Raw genomic sequence first — 18,390 nt, 5'->3', positions numbered from 1 at the left:
TAAACGCTCCAATATTTTACATTATTTCTGAATGTTAATTAAAATATGACACACACAACTTATAATTTTTTTCCCTCTCAAAAACGCAATTTCGACTGATACGTGTAGCATATTACTTATCACATCTTAGCATTAGCACTTTATTGTACCGACTGAAGAATTTCAATGAATCAATATTGTGTGCCTTGCGTTGCTTCCAGCGCATCATCCTGCGCTCGGGATGCGCATTAGCGCTGTGACTCGTCATCAACATCAGTTTATACCAACAGTAGAGAGTTGAGTGGGTTAAATCAAGCAGGAATGGCTCTTTAAGGTCACCACTTTACTCAGTGAATAGTGATTGTTGTTGAACTTTAAAACTGAACTTTTAGTTGAACCGACTGTTCATAATCTAGATGCAACACTCATCTTAAAACTGCGAGTTAGGATTAGGATTAGGATTTTAGGTGTGTTGTCTGGTTTTATGACAATGTAGATGTTCATATCACTGAGGACATAAGTACATTATCATAGTTTTGATAGTATATCATTTTTTAGATTCGGAAAATATATCAATATGATATTACTGTAGAAATGTAGCAAATTGATATCTTATTCGATGTTGTTTTATGTTTGTTGTATTTAAGTTGAACAGTTTTGAAAAGAGCATGTGTAATTAGCTAAAGCTAAAGGACGGTATTTTACACTTAAAGCCCTGTTTTCAGATCGTTTCTGATGAAATGCAACGGTTAAGATTAAATGTGGACACATGCTGCTGTCCCGAGAGTTTTAGGTTTCTGTGGTAGCGCCCCCCCCCCCCCCCCCCCACCTACACAATGGCAGCCTATGGGCACTGGAACAATCCTTCCTAAAACACATTAAACTTTCGTTTACAAAGACGTGAAACTCACCGAGTGGTCAGGGGTGTTCACTGATATGCTCATATAAAAATCGCTGCAAAAGATGCTTTCCAACAGGTTTTATCGTAGCTTTTGACTGGTATTGTATGTGCTGTGAGGTACGGTATTACTATTAGCAAAGGCTTCCCCAACACACACACCTCGTCACTGATAACAGGAGCGTTACACACACACTGTTCTGCTGTCCACCTGACTCTCTCTTCTCTCTCTCTCAGCAGTCGACCGCGCCGGCCGGCCGTCAGCTCCAGAGCACCGCAGACGCAGGTGTGTACCGCTCACACACACTCACACACGCTGACACACACACAGACCCCATCACGAGTGTGTGTGTGTGTGTTTCAGGTTCCCCCCCGCCCCGCCGGCCCAGGGCTCTGTCCCCCAGGCGGCTCAGGAGAGGACCGGGCTCCAGCAGGACCGTGGCGCTCCCCCTGACAGGTGCCTAGTGTCTGTCCTGCTCATGTTGCCATAGTAACTGCGTCACATGTTACTTCACACTTCACAAAAGGAGTGACACTGTGTAAAATATACTAAACTCATCTAGCTTACAGATACCAGGGTTCATGCGCTCATGAAAAACATGGAAAACCATGGAATTTTAAAATGGAAATTTTCAGGCCTGGAAAAGTTTTGGAAAAATAAATAAACCCAGAAAGTCATTCAAATTGGTTTAAAATCCCCCTGTAGTCAATCATTTCATCCCTCAAAACTCATCTTTGATCCCTGAAAGAGCACACACACATACACCCAGGTTCCTGACCGACGACGAAGACTTAACAGAGCAGCCATCGAGTGTTAGACAGTATTCTAGATTATTACGTGTGGGAGCTTTTAGTCCAATAATTAGAAACTCTGTACCTCCTAATGGTAGCATGTATAGAGTGTGTGTGTGTGTGTGTGTGTGTGTGTGTGTGTGTGTGTGAGGGTAGCATGTACAGAGTGTGTGTGTGTGTGTGTGTGTGTGTGTGAGGGTAGCATGTACAGAGTGTGTGTGTGTGTGTGTGTGTGTGTGTGTGAGGGTAGCATGTACAGAGTGTGTGTGTGTGTGTGTGTGAGGGTAGCATGTACAGAGTGAACAGCAGCGGTCCTAGTACTGAGCCTTGTGGTACGCCATACTGAACTTCTCTTCATTTACTGCTACATACTGATAACGGTCAGATAAGTATGATTTAAAGCGGGGCTCAGTAGCTTCAGGATTTCTTCGCTGTATTCTCGCTTTTTGCTCGCAGGTTTCTCTCTAGAGCTCCCCCCACAGCTTCGGAATAGATATTTGACAACACTCGTAAAAAAACTCGTTGGTGATTCTCAGACACCAGAGGCTAGTAGATCAACGACATCAAAGCAGATGGGACATTCTTTAAAACGTCTTCTTCATTCGGGTTCGAACAGCGTGAGGGAGCGCAATAATGACAGCATTTTAGCAGATTTCTTTTGCCGTAAAGCAATTGTTTACATCGCGAGACCTGATCTCACGCGAGACTTCCTGACGCGGCGGCCGGCGGCTCAAAGTTGCAAGTGCGTATTTTCCGCTCACGGGCACCGGGGGGGTGCGAAACGACCACCATTCAACCCGAAATAAGTAATATAACCATTCCAATGACTCCGAAGCTGTTCAGTTAAGGTAATAAAGTTACTTAGAGCACCTTTAATACTCGCACACAATGGCAGAGGGAGGAGAGACGCCAGTGCGAGAAAATTATAAATGCTCCAACTACTTTAAAGCCTGCATCTGGGCACATTTCGGCTTTTACGAACAACCTGGTGAGCACGACCTGCAGAAGAATCCACAGCCAATACTAAATCATCCACCCGCCCCAATAACTCCCTCTGATTTAAGTCTCCGCACCCGATGGTCACATTACAGTTATTCTGTTACGCGTGATTATAAATGGATGATCGTCACCTTCAACAGCGGACTCGGCGACGGTTGATGCGCGCATCTTTAATGGGAACATAATACACTGATTAATGAGCGCTGCTTTTAAATGAACATTTCTTTAAAACAAAATTTATTTGACAGATTTTCCTTTTCTTAATGGCATAAACAGCTTTACTCCCTTGAAACTTAAACTGGAATGTCACTGTTAATGTCACTGCGACTTCCCGAACAGGCGAGCACACACACACACACACACACACACACACACACACACACACACACACACACACACATGCGCACATCACTTTTGAAGTAAAATTGAAAATTGTGGATTCGGTGCATCGCGATATCGAATTGAACTGAATCGATGACATAATAATCGTAATCGAACCGAACCGTGAGACCAGTGTCGGTTCACACCCCTAATAGAGAGACACAACCACGATCGGATGATAAGAGCAGATCATGTGTGACTCTAATGAGAGCTGTGCTACGGTCTAAGGCCCCGTCCACACTACTGCATTTTAGTTAAGAAACGGAGAATTAAAACGAATACGATCTCCGTCCACACCAGCGTTTTAGCTGCGTATTAGAATTGATCTCCGTCCACATTAAAACACTGAAAACGCGGATCACGTGACCATTCACCAACACTGGGCATGCGCGTGCCGGTGTAAACCTAGAGACGTTCAAACATCAAAATGTCATTTAGGCCTACTAATATGTATTTGTGTCAAAATGACATAAACATCTTTTCCTATTCTATTTTGCCTGGAAACGCTTCCAACTCAGGCCTGAAGAAGGTCGCAAGACCGAAAGCTTGCTAATAAATTGATTTTGCACAGTTTTTGAGTGCGGCTGCTGTATTTGTACAAGGCCTCTCTGTGTGCAATCGAGCTCTCTCTCCATGAGATGCGGAATACCTCTAGTTGTGTTTTCCTCCAGTTGCGCTCCATTCTTCTGGCTGCTTCACGTCTATTTACATGTTAATGCATTTAAGTGAAACCATCGCGCTTTATATATATAAAAACAAAAATCGTTATTGATAAAGGTACGTTTTATTGGTAAAAGTGTGTATGAACCCTGAGATATGTTTGCTTTTAACTGTGCGTTCACACCGCCGGCGGCGAGAGCGTCAAAGTGGCCGGAAGCCATTCATTTTCAATGAGAGCCGGCGGCGAGCTCCGGCGAGGGCGGCGCGGCGCGTCTTGGACGGCGAGAGCGGCGAGAAGAGTTGAAATCAAGTCAACTTTATGGTAATAAGCTATGACACGGTTCGGCGGCAACCAGCGGCAACCAATCGGAATGTAGAAGTCCTCCGCCTGAGAGGATACGAGAGAACACAATTCTGTAAACTTTGGTTCCCACCACATTAGTTCCTAAGCAAAATGGAGGAAAAATTAATCATTTCTGTTGCGGGTTTCCCGTTATTGTACGACTTGTCATCCATAGTGTTGTCAGTTGATTAGAAAAAGCTGCGCAACACTATTTATAGGCAACATTTTCGCGCTAGAACTTCTTTGAACTAAAAACGCTTGTTTTTTAAGCAGGAATGCAATTCATTTGCTCAAAATAATAATGATTTTGACCAATTGCAGCAACGGTTTTTGCGGCCCCTTTAAATGAAGTTTTTTATAAAATCACGCATTCTAATCTACGTCAGAGCGTCAGAGCGTCCCCGAATCTTTCTACGGCGTCGGTGGCAGGGCGGCCAGAGCGAATTTTGCCGTCAGTGAACGTACAGTTAACCCCATCTCATGGTTCTCCTCTGAATCTATGGATGGCGATGAGAAAGTGTGTTTGTCAATATATATATGTATCTGCCGTTCATATTTTGCTGTAAGCCATAGACTCCCCTGCTAACGAATGCTTGTGCCGTCTCCAGGCCCGCCGGAGGTCAGAGGTCAGCCGCCAGCGAGGGTCCACCGCACTGCCCCCAGACTCGTGTGACTGACCGCAGATAGGAGTGAGTCTGGAGTGTGTGTGAGCGTGAGGACGGCTGGTGTTCGCTGAGCTGCTGATGTACGTGCGCAGGACACGAGTGCATCACTGTCAGGACGTGCACCAGACGCCAGAAGACAGCTTCCCTATGACCCCGACGAGACTCACTCTTATACTCAACATGTGTCTGTGAACTGAGGGCAGATGAAGAGCGTTTTAAACTACATCACTGTCACATCCAGCAATACTATGAGCGCTTCTAGGGGATGTAATCAGATATTTATGATAATGTAATGCAATGCACTCGGCTACTCGTCTCTGAGCAGATGTAGGTTTTAATTTAAAGTTAATTCAGCACTGTGTGTGTGTGTGTGTGTGTGTGTGTGTGTGTCTCTGGTTTCTCCTGCACTGAGTGTGTATGAGTGTGTGTGTGTGTGTGTGTGTGTGTCTCTCTCTCTCTCTGGTTTCTCCTTTACTGTGTGTGTGTGTGCAGACTGAAGGCCTGGCAGACACTGCTCTAGTTGTGTTGTTCTTCTGCAGACTCTTGAAGATAATGTCTCAGACTCTGCTCTATAACCCAGATGAAGTGTAAATACTGTAGACTGCAGGAGAGCTGTGATGAGATGAAGCGGTGCATGTTCCCTGTAATGTAACCTGAATAAAGGCTGATTTTACTGAAGCGTGTGCGTCTGTCTCAGGAGGAGCTCGTGGAGATCTCGAGAGATGGTGTTCGTAACGCTGAGAAATGATCATCATACTCTAACACCTCTTCTCTATCATCTAAAACAACCCTTCTCCGTGAACGGCGTTAGACGCCGCTGGGAGGGTCACAGCACACACACACACACACACACACACACACACACACACTGCTGTTAGCTGCACTGCTTCTGCTGCTCTCCTCGCTTTAGATAAAAGCGTCTGCTAAATCATGAAGGTGATGTGAATCACGCGTGTCTCAGCCGCACTGCTCTAGGTGTTGCACATGGGAGGAGCACAGAGGTACATCTGAGAAAAGCTGAAGTTTCCACTTTTGCCGTGTTTCTTTGCTGAAGAGAAGTGGTTCAGCCGTGTGACGGAGAAAAACCCTGATTACTGAAAACTAGTTCTGACTGACTGATAGAAACTGATGTACACTCTCATTAAAACACTGCGTATCATAAAAGTGTTCACAGTCAGATGGATATACATTTAATGGTATAATAAACAACAAAATAAACAAGTTCTTTTTTTACAGGCCTAACAAATGAAAAGTGATTAATGAGAGATCATATCAGCCCAATATTATCATCTCTTCACCCCAGCCCAACACGTCTGATGTTCATGTTCAGAGGACAGTGTGTGTGTGCGCCTCTCCTCCAGAAGGGAGATCTGTAAAGTGATCAGATGTGTGTTCATCATCACTGCACACCAGAGCTCTCGGCTGCGTGACTGTTTATGAGGAGTCTGAGAGGAACATGTACAAGCTCATGTGGAGCTGCACACACACACACCCCCGCAGGAGTGTGTTCAGGCGAGCGCTCCTTTAGCCCTCCAGTCCTGCGCCAGCACGTGCATCAGCTCCTCCTCTTCCTCCTCCTCCTCCTCGTCCTCCCCCCCGCCGGCCGGCCTCTCCTCCTCCCTCTGCTGTCGGGCCCGGCTCAGCGCGCTCTTCACCAGCTCCTGTCGGGCCCGCAGGACCTCCACGCGCCGGAAGCACAGCATCTGCTGGTCGATCTCGTGGATCTGCCGCTCCAGACGGCCCTCCTCGTCGTCCTCGGCCACGATGGCGTCGGACGCGCTGTTGACCTGCCGCATCTCCTTCTGGAACTCCTCCCACTCGCGGTCCATGTGGTCTCGGGGCGTGTCCACGTTACGCACCTTGGCGTCGCGCACTGGGTCGTCGAAGAAGCCCTCGGGCAGAGCCTCGGCCGGGCCGTCCTTCTTCTCCTCGCCGCCGTCCTCGGCCTGAGCCACGGAGCCGGAGTGAGGCCCGGAGATGGAGCCGGAGCCGGAGTGAGGCCCGGAGACGGAGCCAGCCTGAGCCACGGAGACGGAGCCGCTGTCGAAGAAGTCCGCGGGGAGACCGGCGTTCAGGACCGGCTCTCCAGCTGGAGCGGCACTGCTGCCCTCTTCCTCGCCACCACCATCATCATCATCATAGTGTCCAGCGAGGAGCACGAGACCTGCAGACTGACCTGAAGATCCGGCCGTCTGCTCCTGCTGTCCTGCACACACACACACACACACAGGTTATTTACTGGACATCAGTCTGACACACACACACACACGGTGGTTATTCACCTCAAGACAGATCGTACACTAATGAACAGGAGAATGCGAGTGATGTGTGTTCAGTCGTTCTCAGCGCCGTCAAAATAAAAGTCCCAACAACACGCGTGTCTCATGTCACTTCAGAGTTCCCACCGGCGGTGCGAACGCAACCAGGAAAACCTTCCTATGGGAACCGCTAGTCTAGGTCGTAGAACTGTCCGGTGGGAAAGTGAGACGGAGGAGCAGCGACGTTAGCAGAACCTAAGACACTGGGTAGGCAGGGTTTAGATTCCGACTGGAATAATTAAACTACAACTCGACTGGCTACAAACAAAGAAAGACCCAGACTTCTTTTTTGATTTTACTGGAAATTCTGGGTCGGGGATCATTTCCCTGGACAAGTGTGACTAAAGTTAAACAGAAACTTTGTGAAACCCCCAGAGTATGTTGAGCGTCACCGTGCAGCTGATGAAGATGAATGTGCCAATAATGATGATGATGAAGGTTATGATTCAGCTATCGTGATAGATGATAACACAGAGAACTGCTCGTGAGTGGCTGATTGCTGATTGGGACACACTGCTTCAGTGGAGTGCAGCGAGCTCACACTGATCAAACTATAGGCAAGGTGTGTGTGCTGTGGTCGAGGCTGACACACACACCCACCGGATGACAGAGAGGGTTTACCTGAGGTCAGCGGGGTCATTCAGCCCGTAACTGTAAATGCCCACTCAGAAGGGGTTTAAAAGTGTGAAGGAGGAAAGATATTTTGGGGTTAATGTGGGTTTGAAAGCAGATCAGTGTTTAACATGACGACAATTACATTTTTGGTCTGAGAAAGAATAAGAAATAAAAAAAGGTCAAAAGTCTTAGGGAAATCCTTTTGAAGGAAAGATCTATAATACTAATGTGTGTGAGTTTTCAAGTGAACGGATAATACAGGTTGATGTAAAATGACAGATTAGGGCCCTATTTTAACGGTCTGAAGCGCAAGTGTCAAGCGCGAAACGCAAGTAACTTTGTGGGCGGGTCTCGGGCGCTGTTGCTGTTACACCGGCGGGATAAACGACTCTTGCGCCCGACGCAAATCTAAAATGTGTTGGTCTGAAGTCGCTTCATTACTCATAGGTGTGGTTTGGGCGTAACGTGAAATAAACCAATCAGAGCGTCATCTCACATTCCCTTTAAGAGCAGGCGCGCTTGTGCCATGGCGGATTGCTATTATAATGGCGGATTTGCCAGGAGCGGTTCACAGCCGAGGAGACCGACGTTCTCGTCAGGGCCGTAAAACACAGAGAAGTGACATTGGGGATGGAGAAACACACCCAGATTAGCTTCGGTTAAACAGGCGTATAATAATTTGGGTAAATGTGAAAGCTAGATTTATGCCTATTTATGCCGGGGAGCGCAAGTGTATTTCCTAGTTTACCGACGTGCGTCTGTGGAGGGAAAAGTCCGCTGTGCGCGGGAGAGAAATAGAAATGATACATGCGTCGCTGTACAAAGTCTATTGCGCTGGGTGCGAGATAGGGCCCTCAGACTCCAACTAATGTGAGTTGCAAAAATATATAAAAATGAAGTTATTTGAAAACGCATGTCATTTCTGAAAAAGACGTCTTCAGCTGGGCTAGAGTCAGAAGATAGAGGATGAGTCTGCAGTTAGGGTTAAGTTTATGAAAGGCAGTGTACCAGAGCTCTGACTGACGGATGCTGGCGCTGTTTAATGTGTTTGAGATTAGTGCATAACTTACATTTCACAGGTGTATTCTTCATCTGTAAATGTTAGAAACTCGTGCAAATATTTCCATTTTGCTGTCAGGAGTGAATCTCCGCTAGACTTGCCAGATTTCCGCTAACGAGCGCCGCAGCGCAGAGGAACAGGAGTTAGCGCTGGCCACAAAACTGTGTTAAAAATATCTGGTCGATTCAAAATCAATTCTCAAAGGTCACAAATCGTTATCAATACATTTTCCATATTTATTTCCACAAATATTGAACATAGGATTAATGTTAATGTCTCCTTCACATAAAAAGGCAGAGGTGTGGAAGCATTTTAGATTTCGCCAGCAAGACGAGGACGATAGTGTGGACCAGAACAACCCTATATGTGACATTAGTAAAGCTGAGGTGAAGTGCTGCAGTAACACTAGCGTTAGAGGACACGTCGCCCAGACGAGCACACAACCCAAGACTCCAAGCGCATTCACAGCGAAATCCCCCACAATTCACCTCGTCCACTAAAGATCCCCGAATCGATTGCATTTTTCATTTGCAAAGATATAAGGCCATGCAGCGCAGTCGAACACGACGGCCTCGTGACAGGCTAATGTGCTGAGCCTCGTTATTCTAGCGCTAGCCGCAAACGGATGATATCCCAAGACTGTACGATAGGCCTTTTCACGGAAGTTAGCACGTGTGTTTGTAGCCAGCACTCAACCGCCGCTGACTACACCGCCGCTGCTGCCGCTGACTACACTGCCGCCGCTGACTACACTGCCGCCGCTGACTACACCGCCGCTGCTGCCGCTGACTACACCGCCGCTGCTGCCGCTGACTACACCGCCGCTGCTGCCGCTGACTACACTGCCGCCGCTGACTACACCGCTGCCGCTGACTACACCGCCGCCGCTGACTACACCGCTGCCGCTGACTACACCGCTGCCGCTGACTACACCGCCGCCGCTGACTACACCGCTGCCGCTGACTACACCGCTGCCGCTGACTACACCGCCGCCGCTGACTACACCGCTGCCGCTGACTACACCGCTGCCGCTGACTACACCGCCGCTGACTACACTGCCGCCGCTGACTACACCGCTGCCGCTGACTACACCGCTGCCGCTGACTACACCGCCGCTGACTACACTGCCGCCGCTGACTACACCGCTGCCGCTGACTACACCGCCGCTGACTACACCGCTGCCGCTGACTACACCGCTGCCGCTGCCGCTGACTACACCGCTGCCGCTGCCGCCGCTGACTACACCGCTGCCGCTGACTACACCGCCGCTGCTGCCGCTGACTACACCGCTGCCGCTGACTACACCGCTGCCGCTGCCGCCGCTGCCTACACCGCCGCCGCTGACTACACCGCTGCCGCTGACTACACCGCCGCCGCTGCCTACACCGCCGCCGCTGACTACACCGCTGCCGCTGACTACACCGCTGCCGCTGACTACACCGCTGCCGCTGACTACACCGCCGCCGCTGACTACACCGCCGCCGCTGACTACACCGCTGCCGCTGACTACACCGCTGCCGCTGCCGCCGCTGCCTACACCGCCGCCGCTGACTACACCGCTGCCGCTGACTACACCGCTGCCGCTGACTACACCGCTGCCGCTGACTACACCGCCGCTGCCTACACCGCCGCCGCTGACTACACCGCTGCCGCTGACTACACCGCTGCCGCTGACTACACCGCTGCCGCTGACTACACCGCCGCTGACTACACCGCCGCCGCTGACTACACTGCTGCCGCTGACTACACCGCCGCTGATGCCGCTGACTACACCGCCGCTGATGCCGCTGACTACACTGCCGCCGCTGACTACACCGCCGCTGATGCCGCTGACTACACCGCCGCTGATGCCGCTGACTACACCGCTGCCGCTGACTACACCGCCGCTGATGCCGCTGACTACACTGCCGCCGCTGACTACACCGCCGCTGATGCCGCTGACTACACCGCCGCTGATGCCGCTGACTACACTGCTGCCGCTGACTACACCGCCGCTGATGCCGCTGACTACACTGCTGCCGCTGACTACACCGCCGCTGATGCCGCTGACTACACCGCCGCTGATGCCGCTGACTACACTGCTGCCGCTGACTACACCGCTGCCGCTGACTACACCGCTGCCGCTGACTACACCGCTGCCGCTGACTACACCGCCGCTGATGCCGCTGACTACACCGCTGCCGCTGACTACACCGCTGCCGCTGACTACACCGCCGCTGATGCCGCTGACTACACTGCTGCCGCTGACTACACCGCCGCTGATGCCGCTGACTACACTGCTGCCGCTGACTACACCGCCGCTGATGCCGCTGACTACACTGCCGCCGCTGACTACACCGCCGCTGATGCCGCTGACTACACTGCTGCCGCTGACTACACCGCCGCTGATGCCGCTGACTACACCGCCGCTGATGCCGCTGACTACACCGCTGCCGCTGACTACACCGCTGCCGCCGCTGCCGCCGCTGACTACACTGCTGCCGCTGACTACACCGCTGCCGCTGACTACACCGCTGCCGCTGACTACACCGCTGCCGCTGACTACACCGCCGCTGATGCCGCTGACTACACTGCTGCCGCTGACTACACCGCCGCTGATGCCGCTGACTACACCGCTGCCGCTGACTACACCGCTGCCGCTGACTACACCGCTGCCGCTGACTACACTGCCGCCGCTGACTACACCGCCGCTGATGCCGCTGACTACACTGCTGCCGCTGACTACACCGCCGCTGATGCCGCTGACTACACTGCCGCCGCTGACTACACCGCCGCTGATGCCGCTGACTACACTGCCGCCGCTGATTACACCGCCGCTGATGCCGCTGATTACACTGCCGCCGCTGCCGCTGACTACACCGCCGCTGATGCCGCTGACTACACCGCCGCTGATGCCGCTGACTACACCACCGCTGATGCCGCTGACTACACCGCCGCTGATGCCGCTGATTACACTGCCGCCGCTGACTACACCGCCGCTGATGCCGCTGACTACACTGCTGCCGCTGACTACACCGCTGCCGCTGACTACACCGCCGCTGATGCCGCTGACTACACTGCCGCCGCTGCCGCTGACTACACCGCCGCTGATGCCGCTGACTACACTGCTGCCGCTGACTACACCGCTGCCGCTGACTACACCGCCGCTGATGCCGCTGACTACACTGCTGCCGCTGACTACACCGCCGCTGATGCCGCTGACTACACTGCTGCCGCTGACTACACCGCTGCCGCTGACTACACCGCCGCTGATGCCGCTGACTACACTGCCGCCGCTGACTACACCGCCGCTGATCCCGCCGACTACACTGCCGCCGCTGATTACACCGCCGCTGATGCCGCTGATTACACTGCCGCCGCTGCCGCTGACTACACCGCCGCTGATGCCGCTGACTACACCGCCGCTGATGCCGCTGACTACACCGCCGCTGATGCCGCTGATTACACTGCCGCCGCTGACTACACCGCCGCTGATGCCGCTGACTACACTGCTGCCGCTGACTACACCGCTGCCGCTGACTACACCGCCGCTGATGCCGCTGACTACACTGCCGCCGCTGCCGCTGACTACACCGCCGCTGATGCCGCTGACTACACTGCTGCCGCTGACTACACCGCCGCTGATGCCGCTGATTACACTGCCGCCGCTGACTACACCGCCGCTGATGCCGCTGACTACACTGCCGCCGCTGACTACACCGCCGCTGATGCCGCTGACTACACTGCCGCCGCTGACTACACCGCCGCTGATGCCGCTGACTACACTGCTGCCGCTGACTACACCGCTGCCGCTGACTACACCGCCGCTGATGCCGCTGACTACACTGCTGCCGCTGACTACACCGCCGCTGATGCCGCTGACTACACTGCCGCCGCTGACTACACCGCCGCTGATGCCGCTGACTACACTGCCGCCGCTGACTACACCGCCGCTGATGCCGCTGACTACACTGCCGCCGCTGACTACACCGCCGCTGATGCCGCTGACTACACTGCTGCCGCTGACTACACCGCCGCTGATGCCGCTGACTACACTGATGCCGCTGACTACACTGCTGCCGCTGACTACACCGCCGCTGATGCCGCTGATTACACTGCCGCCGCTGACTACACCGCCGCTGATGCCGCTGATTACACTGCCGCCGCTGACTACACCGCCGCTGATGCCGCTGACTACACTGATGCCGCTGACTACAACGCCGCTGATGCCGCTGACTACACTGCCGCCGCTGACTACACCGCCGCTGATGCCGCTGACTACACTGCTGCCGCTGACTACACCGCCGCTGATGCCGCTGATTACACTGCCGCCGCTGACTACACCGCCGCTGATGCCGCTGATTACACTGCCGCCGCTGATTACACCGCCGCTGATGCCGCTGACTACACTGATGCCGCTGACTACACCGCCGCTGATGCCGCTGACTACACTGCCGCCGCTGACTACACCGCCGCTGCCGCCGCTGACTACACTGCCGCCGCTGACTACACCGCTGCCGCTGACTACACCGCTGCCGCTGACTACACTGCTGCCGCTGACTACACTGATGCCGCTGACTACACCGCCGCTGATGCCGCTGACTACACTGCCGCCGCTGACTACACCGCCGCTGCTGCCGCTGACTACACCGCTGCCGCTGACTACACCGCCGCTGCTGCCGCTGACTACACCGCTGCCGCTGACTACACCGCTGCCGCTGACTACACTGCTGCCGCTGACTACACCGCCGCTGACTACACCGCTGCCGCTGACTACACTGCTGCCGCTGACTACACTGCTGCCGCTGACTACACTGCTGCCGCTGACTACACCGCCGCTGCTGCCGCTGACTACACCGCTGCCGCTGACTACACCGCCGCTGCTGCCGCTGACTACACCGCTGCCGCTGACTACACCGCTGCCGCTGACTACACCGCTGCCGCTGATTACACCGCCGCTGCTGCCGCTGATTACACCGCCGCTGATGATTACACCGCCGCTGCTGGCCGCTGACTACACTGCTGCCGCTGACTACACCGCCGCTGCTGCCGCTGACTACACCGCCGCTGCTGATTACACCGCCGCTGCTGGCCGCTGACTACACTGCTGCCGCTGACTACACTGATGCCGCTGACTACACCGCCGCTGCTGCCGCTGACTACACCGCTGCCGCTGACTACACCGCTGCCGCTGACTACACCGCTGCCGCTGACTACACCGCCGCTGCTGCCGCTGATTACACCGCCGCTGATGATTACACCGCCGCTGCTGGCCGCTGACTACACCGCCGCTGATGATTACACCGCCGCTGCTGGCCGCTGACTACACTGCCGCCGCTGACTACACCGCCGCTGATGCCGCTGACTACACTGCTGCCGCTGACTACACCGCCGCTGATGCCGCTGATTACACTGCCGCCGCTGACTACACCGCCGCTGATGCCGCTGATTACACTGCCGCCGCTGACTACACCGCCGCTGATGCCGCTGACTACACTGATGCCGCTGACTACACCGCCGCTGATGCCGCTGACTACACTGCCGCCGCTGACTACACCGCTGCCGCTGACTACACCGCTGCCGCTGACTACACTGCTGCCGCTGACTACACTGATGCCGCTGACTACACCGCCGCTGCTGCCGCTGACTACACCGCTGCCGCTGACTACACCGCCGCTGCTGCCGCTGACTACACCGCTGCCGCTGACTACACCGCTGCCGCTGACTACACTGCTGCCGCTGACTACACCGCTGCCGCTGACTACACCGCCGCTGACTACACTGCTGCCGCTGACTACACCGCCGCTGCTGCCGCTGATTACACTGCTGCCGCTGATTACACCGCCGCTGATGATTACACCGCCGCTGCTGGCCGCTGACTACACTGCTGCCGCTGACTACACCGCCGCTGCTGCCGCTGATTACACCGCCGCTGATGATTACACCGCCGCTGCTGGCCGCTGACTACACTGCTGCCGCTGACTACACCGCCGCTGCTGCCGCTGACTACACCGCCGCTGCTGATTACACCGCCGCTGCTGGCCGCTGACTACACTGCTGCCGCTGACTACACTGATGCCGCTGACTACACCGCCGCTGCTGCCGCTGACTACACCGCTGCCGCTGACTACACCGCTGCCGCTGACTACACCGCCGCTGCTGCCGCTGATTACACCGCCGCTGATGATTACACCGCCGCTGCTGGCCGCTGACTACACCGCCGCTGCTGGCCGCTGACTACACCGCCGCTGATGATTACACCGCCGCTGCTGGCCGCTGACTACACTGATGCCGCTGACTACACCGCCGCTGCTGCCGCTGACTACACCGCTGCCGCTGACTACACCGCCGCTGCTGCCGCTGATTACACCGCCGCTGATGATTACACCGCCGCTGCTGGCCGCTGATTACACCGCCGCTGCTGCCGCTGATTACACCGCCGCTGATGATTACACCGCCGCTGCTGGCCGCTGACTACACCGCCGCTGCTGCCGCTGACTACACCGCCGCTGATGATTACACCGCCGCTGCTGGCCGCTGACTACACTGATGCCGCTGACTACACCGCCGCTGATGCCGCTGACTACACCGCCGCTGCTGATTACACCGCCGCTGCTGATTACACCGCCGCTGCTGATTACACCGCCGCTGATGATTACACCGCCGCTGCTGGCCGGCTCAACACTTAGCCTATACAGATACACGCCCAGCGCTGGTGTTCTTCTTTGGTGCTGGCTAGTCTGGTTTTGAAATATAGATATTTTCCAAGTAGAAAAACTAAATAGAGATATATACAGGATATGGCCGATTCCCCATTCACCAATACAGATATGATTTATTGCCCATATCGCCCAGCCCTAACCCACACACGTCAGACTGGTTGTGTCTTGAGCGTCGCACTGCCGCCGTCTGCTACTACAGGCTAATCTGTAATAAGGGTTCATCTATACAGTGAGGATTGATTAATATTTCTATAGCTGAAAAACTAGTTTAGACCTTCATGAAAAACCTGAAAAGAACTGTTTATTTCACTTGTATATGTTTGTTCTGTTGTATTTATTTGTGCTATCGCTTGTAATTTGATCATTTGTTCTTATTTTATTACTGACTGTCTTTAACAATATTTTAAAGTCTATAAGAGTTAGGCTAGTAGTTTTTGGTGTCATAACCTTATTTATTTAAATTACATGGTTCAAAAAGATCAAAAACAATAATTAGGGCTATTTTATTTTAATTAATTTATTTGTAACTTTTTTTTGTGCTGGGACCAGTGGAGATTTAGGCAGAGCAAGAAAACATTTCAACCACTGTAGGAAAACCCTTAGCGTTCAGCCCTGTGGTGTGATGGGGTTGGTGATGGTGTTGGTGATGATGATGTAGTTGTTGTGAAGGTGTGGTGTCGCACCTGCAGTGACGCGGGTCTTGGCTCTCTTCCCCTCTCCTGATGAGCTCGCGGGCTCGGGCGCGCCTCTCTTCAGCGCTGAGGATGAGGAGGATGAAGGAGCGTGTGTTGTTCTGCTCTTCAGCACTGAGGAGGATGATGATGAAGGAGTGCTCTCCCTGTTCTTCAGCTCGCTGACCCGCTCCTTGTGTGTCTTGCCCAGCACATGAGTGTTCCACAGCAGCGCGGACCTCACCGGCGCGTTGCACAGCGCGCAGCTCAGCTGACCCGCACTGCTGTATCGCGCGTGCGGCGAGTCCACGCGCTTATCGCGCTCCGTCGAACGCTGCTTCTCCCGCATTAAGCGCCGCAAGTCCTCTTGGTTTACCACCTTCTTCTTCCCCTTCTGTGAGGAGGCCATCTTCGCAGGCTCGTCGCGGGCGGATGACGCATTTCTCCTGCGGCGCTGTGTGTGTGTTGTGTTTGGAGCTCTTCCTCCAGGCGGCGCTATACGCCTTCAAATCTCGGCAATAATACATTCAAAATGTAAGCGTTTATATATCGTTCACAAAACATGTATCATATCTGTCTAATCAAACTCTATAAAATGATATAATAACGTAAACAGATTATATAAATTAAATAAATTAAAAATAAAATTAAAAAGAGACGAGCGGATCCAGTATTCTCACACGTGATTAATAACACAAACGTGATTGGTCCATCCTGCCCAGCGCTGAGTAAAGTAACAGGTAGCACGTGACTAAGCCTAAGCTCGAGCTGTGTGCGAGTGCACTCATTCCCTAGTCCCTATATAGTGTGTGTGCATTAGAGTGCACTCATTCCCTAGTCCCTATATAGTGTGTGTGTGTGTGTGTGTGTGTGTGTGTGTGTGTGTGCGCGCATTAGAGTGCACTCATTCCCTAGTCCCTATATAGTGTGTGTGTGCATTAGAGTGCACTCATTCCCTAGTCCCTATATAGTGTGTGTGCATTAGAGAGCACTCATTCCCTAGTCCCTATATAGTGTGTGTGTGCATTAGAGTGCACTCATTCCCTAGTCCCTATATAATGTGTGTGTGCATTAGAGTGCACTCATTCCCTAGTCCCTATATAGTGTGTGTGTGTGCATTAGAGTGCACTCATTCCCTAGTCCCTATATAGTGTGTGTGTGTGTGTGTGTGCATTAGAGTGCACTCATTCCCTAGTCCCTATATAGTGTGTGTGCATTAGAGAGCACTCATTCCCTAGTCCCTATATAGTGTGTGTGTGCATTAGAGTGCACTCATTCCCTAGTCCCTATATAGTGTGTGTGTGTGTGTGCATTAGAGTGCACTCATTCCCTAGTCCCTATATAGTGTGTGTGTGTGTGTGTGTGTGTGTGCATTAGAGTGCACTCATTCCCTAGTCCCTATATAGTGTGTGTGCATTAGAGAGCACTCATTCCCTAGTCCCTATATAGTGTGTGTGTGCATTAGAGTGCACTCATTCCCTAGTCCCTATATAGTGTGTGTGCATTAGAGTGCGCTCATTCCCTAGTCCCTATATAGTGTGTGTGTGCATTAGAGTGCACTCATTCCCTAGTCCCTATATAGTGTGTGTGTGTGCATTCGAGTGCACTCATTCCCTAGTCCCTATATAGTGTGTGTGCATTAGAGTGCACTCATTCCCTAGTCCCTATATAGTGTGTGTGTGCATTAGAGTGCACTCATTCCCTAGTCCCTATATAGTGTGTGTGTGTGTGTGTGTGTGTGTGTGCATTAGAGTGCACTCATTCCCTAGTCCCTATATAGTGTGTGTGCATTAGAGTGCACTCATTCCCTAGTCCCTATATAGTGTGTGTGTGTGCATTAGAGTGCACTCATTCCCTAGTCCCTATATAGTGTGTGTGTGCATTAGAGTGCACTCATTCCCTAGTCCCTATATAGTGTGTGTGTGTGCATTAGAGTGCACTCATTCCCTAGTCCCTATATAGTGTGTGTGTGTGCATTAGAGTGCACTCATTCCCTAGTTCCTATGTAGTGTGTGTGTGCATTAGAGTCATACAATTGTAACAGCAAATGCTGTTGCTAAGGTGTTGTGGGTGGTTGCTACGGTGTTGCGAGTGGTTGCTAAGGTGTTCTGGGTGGTTGGTAGGGTGTTCTGGGTGCTTGCTAAGTTGATTATAAGTGGTTTCTAAGGTGTTACAATGCTGTTGCTAAGGTGTTGTGGGTGTTGCTAGAGTGTTGCAAGTGATTGCTAAGGTTTTCCGGGTGGTTGCTAGGGTTTTCTGGGTGGTTGCTAAGTTGATTATAAGTGGTTTCTAAGGTGTTACAATGCTG

General features: G+C 52.8%; 2 protein-coding genes across 4 annotated transcripts in view; one reads left to right on the top strand and one right to left on the bottom strand.

The window, feature by feature from the left end:
• The window catches only part of efcab14 (EF-hand calcium binding domain 14), an 18,706-nt gene extending 13,311 nt beyond the window's left edge, over positions 1–5,395 (top strand). Inside the window, exons 8-11 of one of the 3 annotated variants that reach the window (XR_013821875.1) lie at positions 1,115–1,163; positions 1,242–1,334; positions 4,661–5,154; positions 5,210–5,395. Coding sequence is in view for 2 of the 3 variants with exons in the window: in XM_079877430.1 (XP_079733556.1) it covers positions 1,115–1,163; positions 1,242–1,334; positions 4,661–4,725 (207 nt within the window). In the remaining variant the exon portion in view is untranslated. Of the gene's footprint in view, positions 1–1,114; positions 1,164–1,241; positions 1,335–4,660 lie in introns of all 3 variants that reach the window. The other 2 variants (XM_079877431.1, XM_079877430.1) reach the window with 2 other exon arrangements.
• A 489-nt stretch (positions 5,396–5,884) lies between these two features.
• Positions 5,885–16,532, bottom strand: znf830 (zinc finger protein 830). Its single transcript, XM_079877429.1, has 2 exons — positions 16,095–16,532; positions 5,885–6,923 (listed from the first exon to the last, which is right to left on the bottom strand). The coding sequence occupies exons 1-2, from the start codon at positions 16,489–16,491 to the stop codon at positions 6,226–6,228; spliced, it is 1,095 nt and encodes a 364-aa protein (XP_079733555.1). The 5' UTR covers positions 16,492–16,532; the 3' UTR covers positions 5,885–6,225.
• Between the last annotated feature and the right edge of the window lie 1,858 nt (positions 16,533–18,390).

Source organism: Squalius cephalus (assembly GCF_949319135.1).
Source record: "Squalius cephalus genome assembly, chromosome: 7".
In the NCBI taxonomy this organism is placed as follows: Eukaryota; Metazoa; Chordata; class Actinopteri; order Cypriniformes; family Leuciscidae; genus Squalius; species Squalius cephalus.
This window is presented reverse-complemented; position numbering and strand designations above follow the sequence as displayed.

Excerpts from the sequence above, each read along its gene's own strand:
- znf830 (XM_079877429.1), bottom strand. The coding sequence starts at position 16,491 with ATGGCCTCCTCACAGAAGGGGAAGAAGAAGGTGGTAAACCAAGAGGAC. Across the intron at positions 6,924-16,094 it reads CAAGACCCGCGTCACTGCAG|GACAGCAGGAGCAGACGGCC; the intron begins GTGCGACACCAC and ends GTGTGTGTGCAG.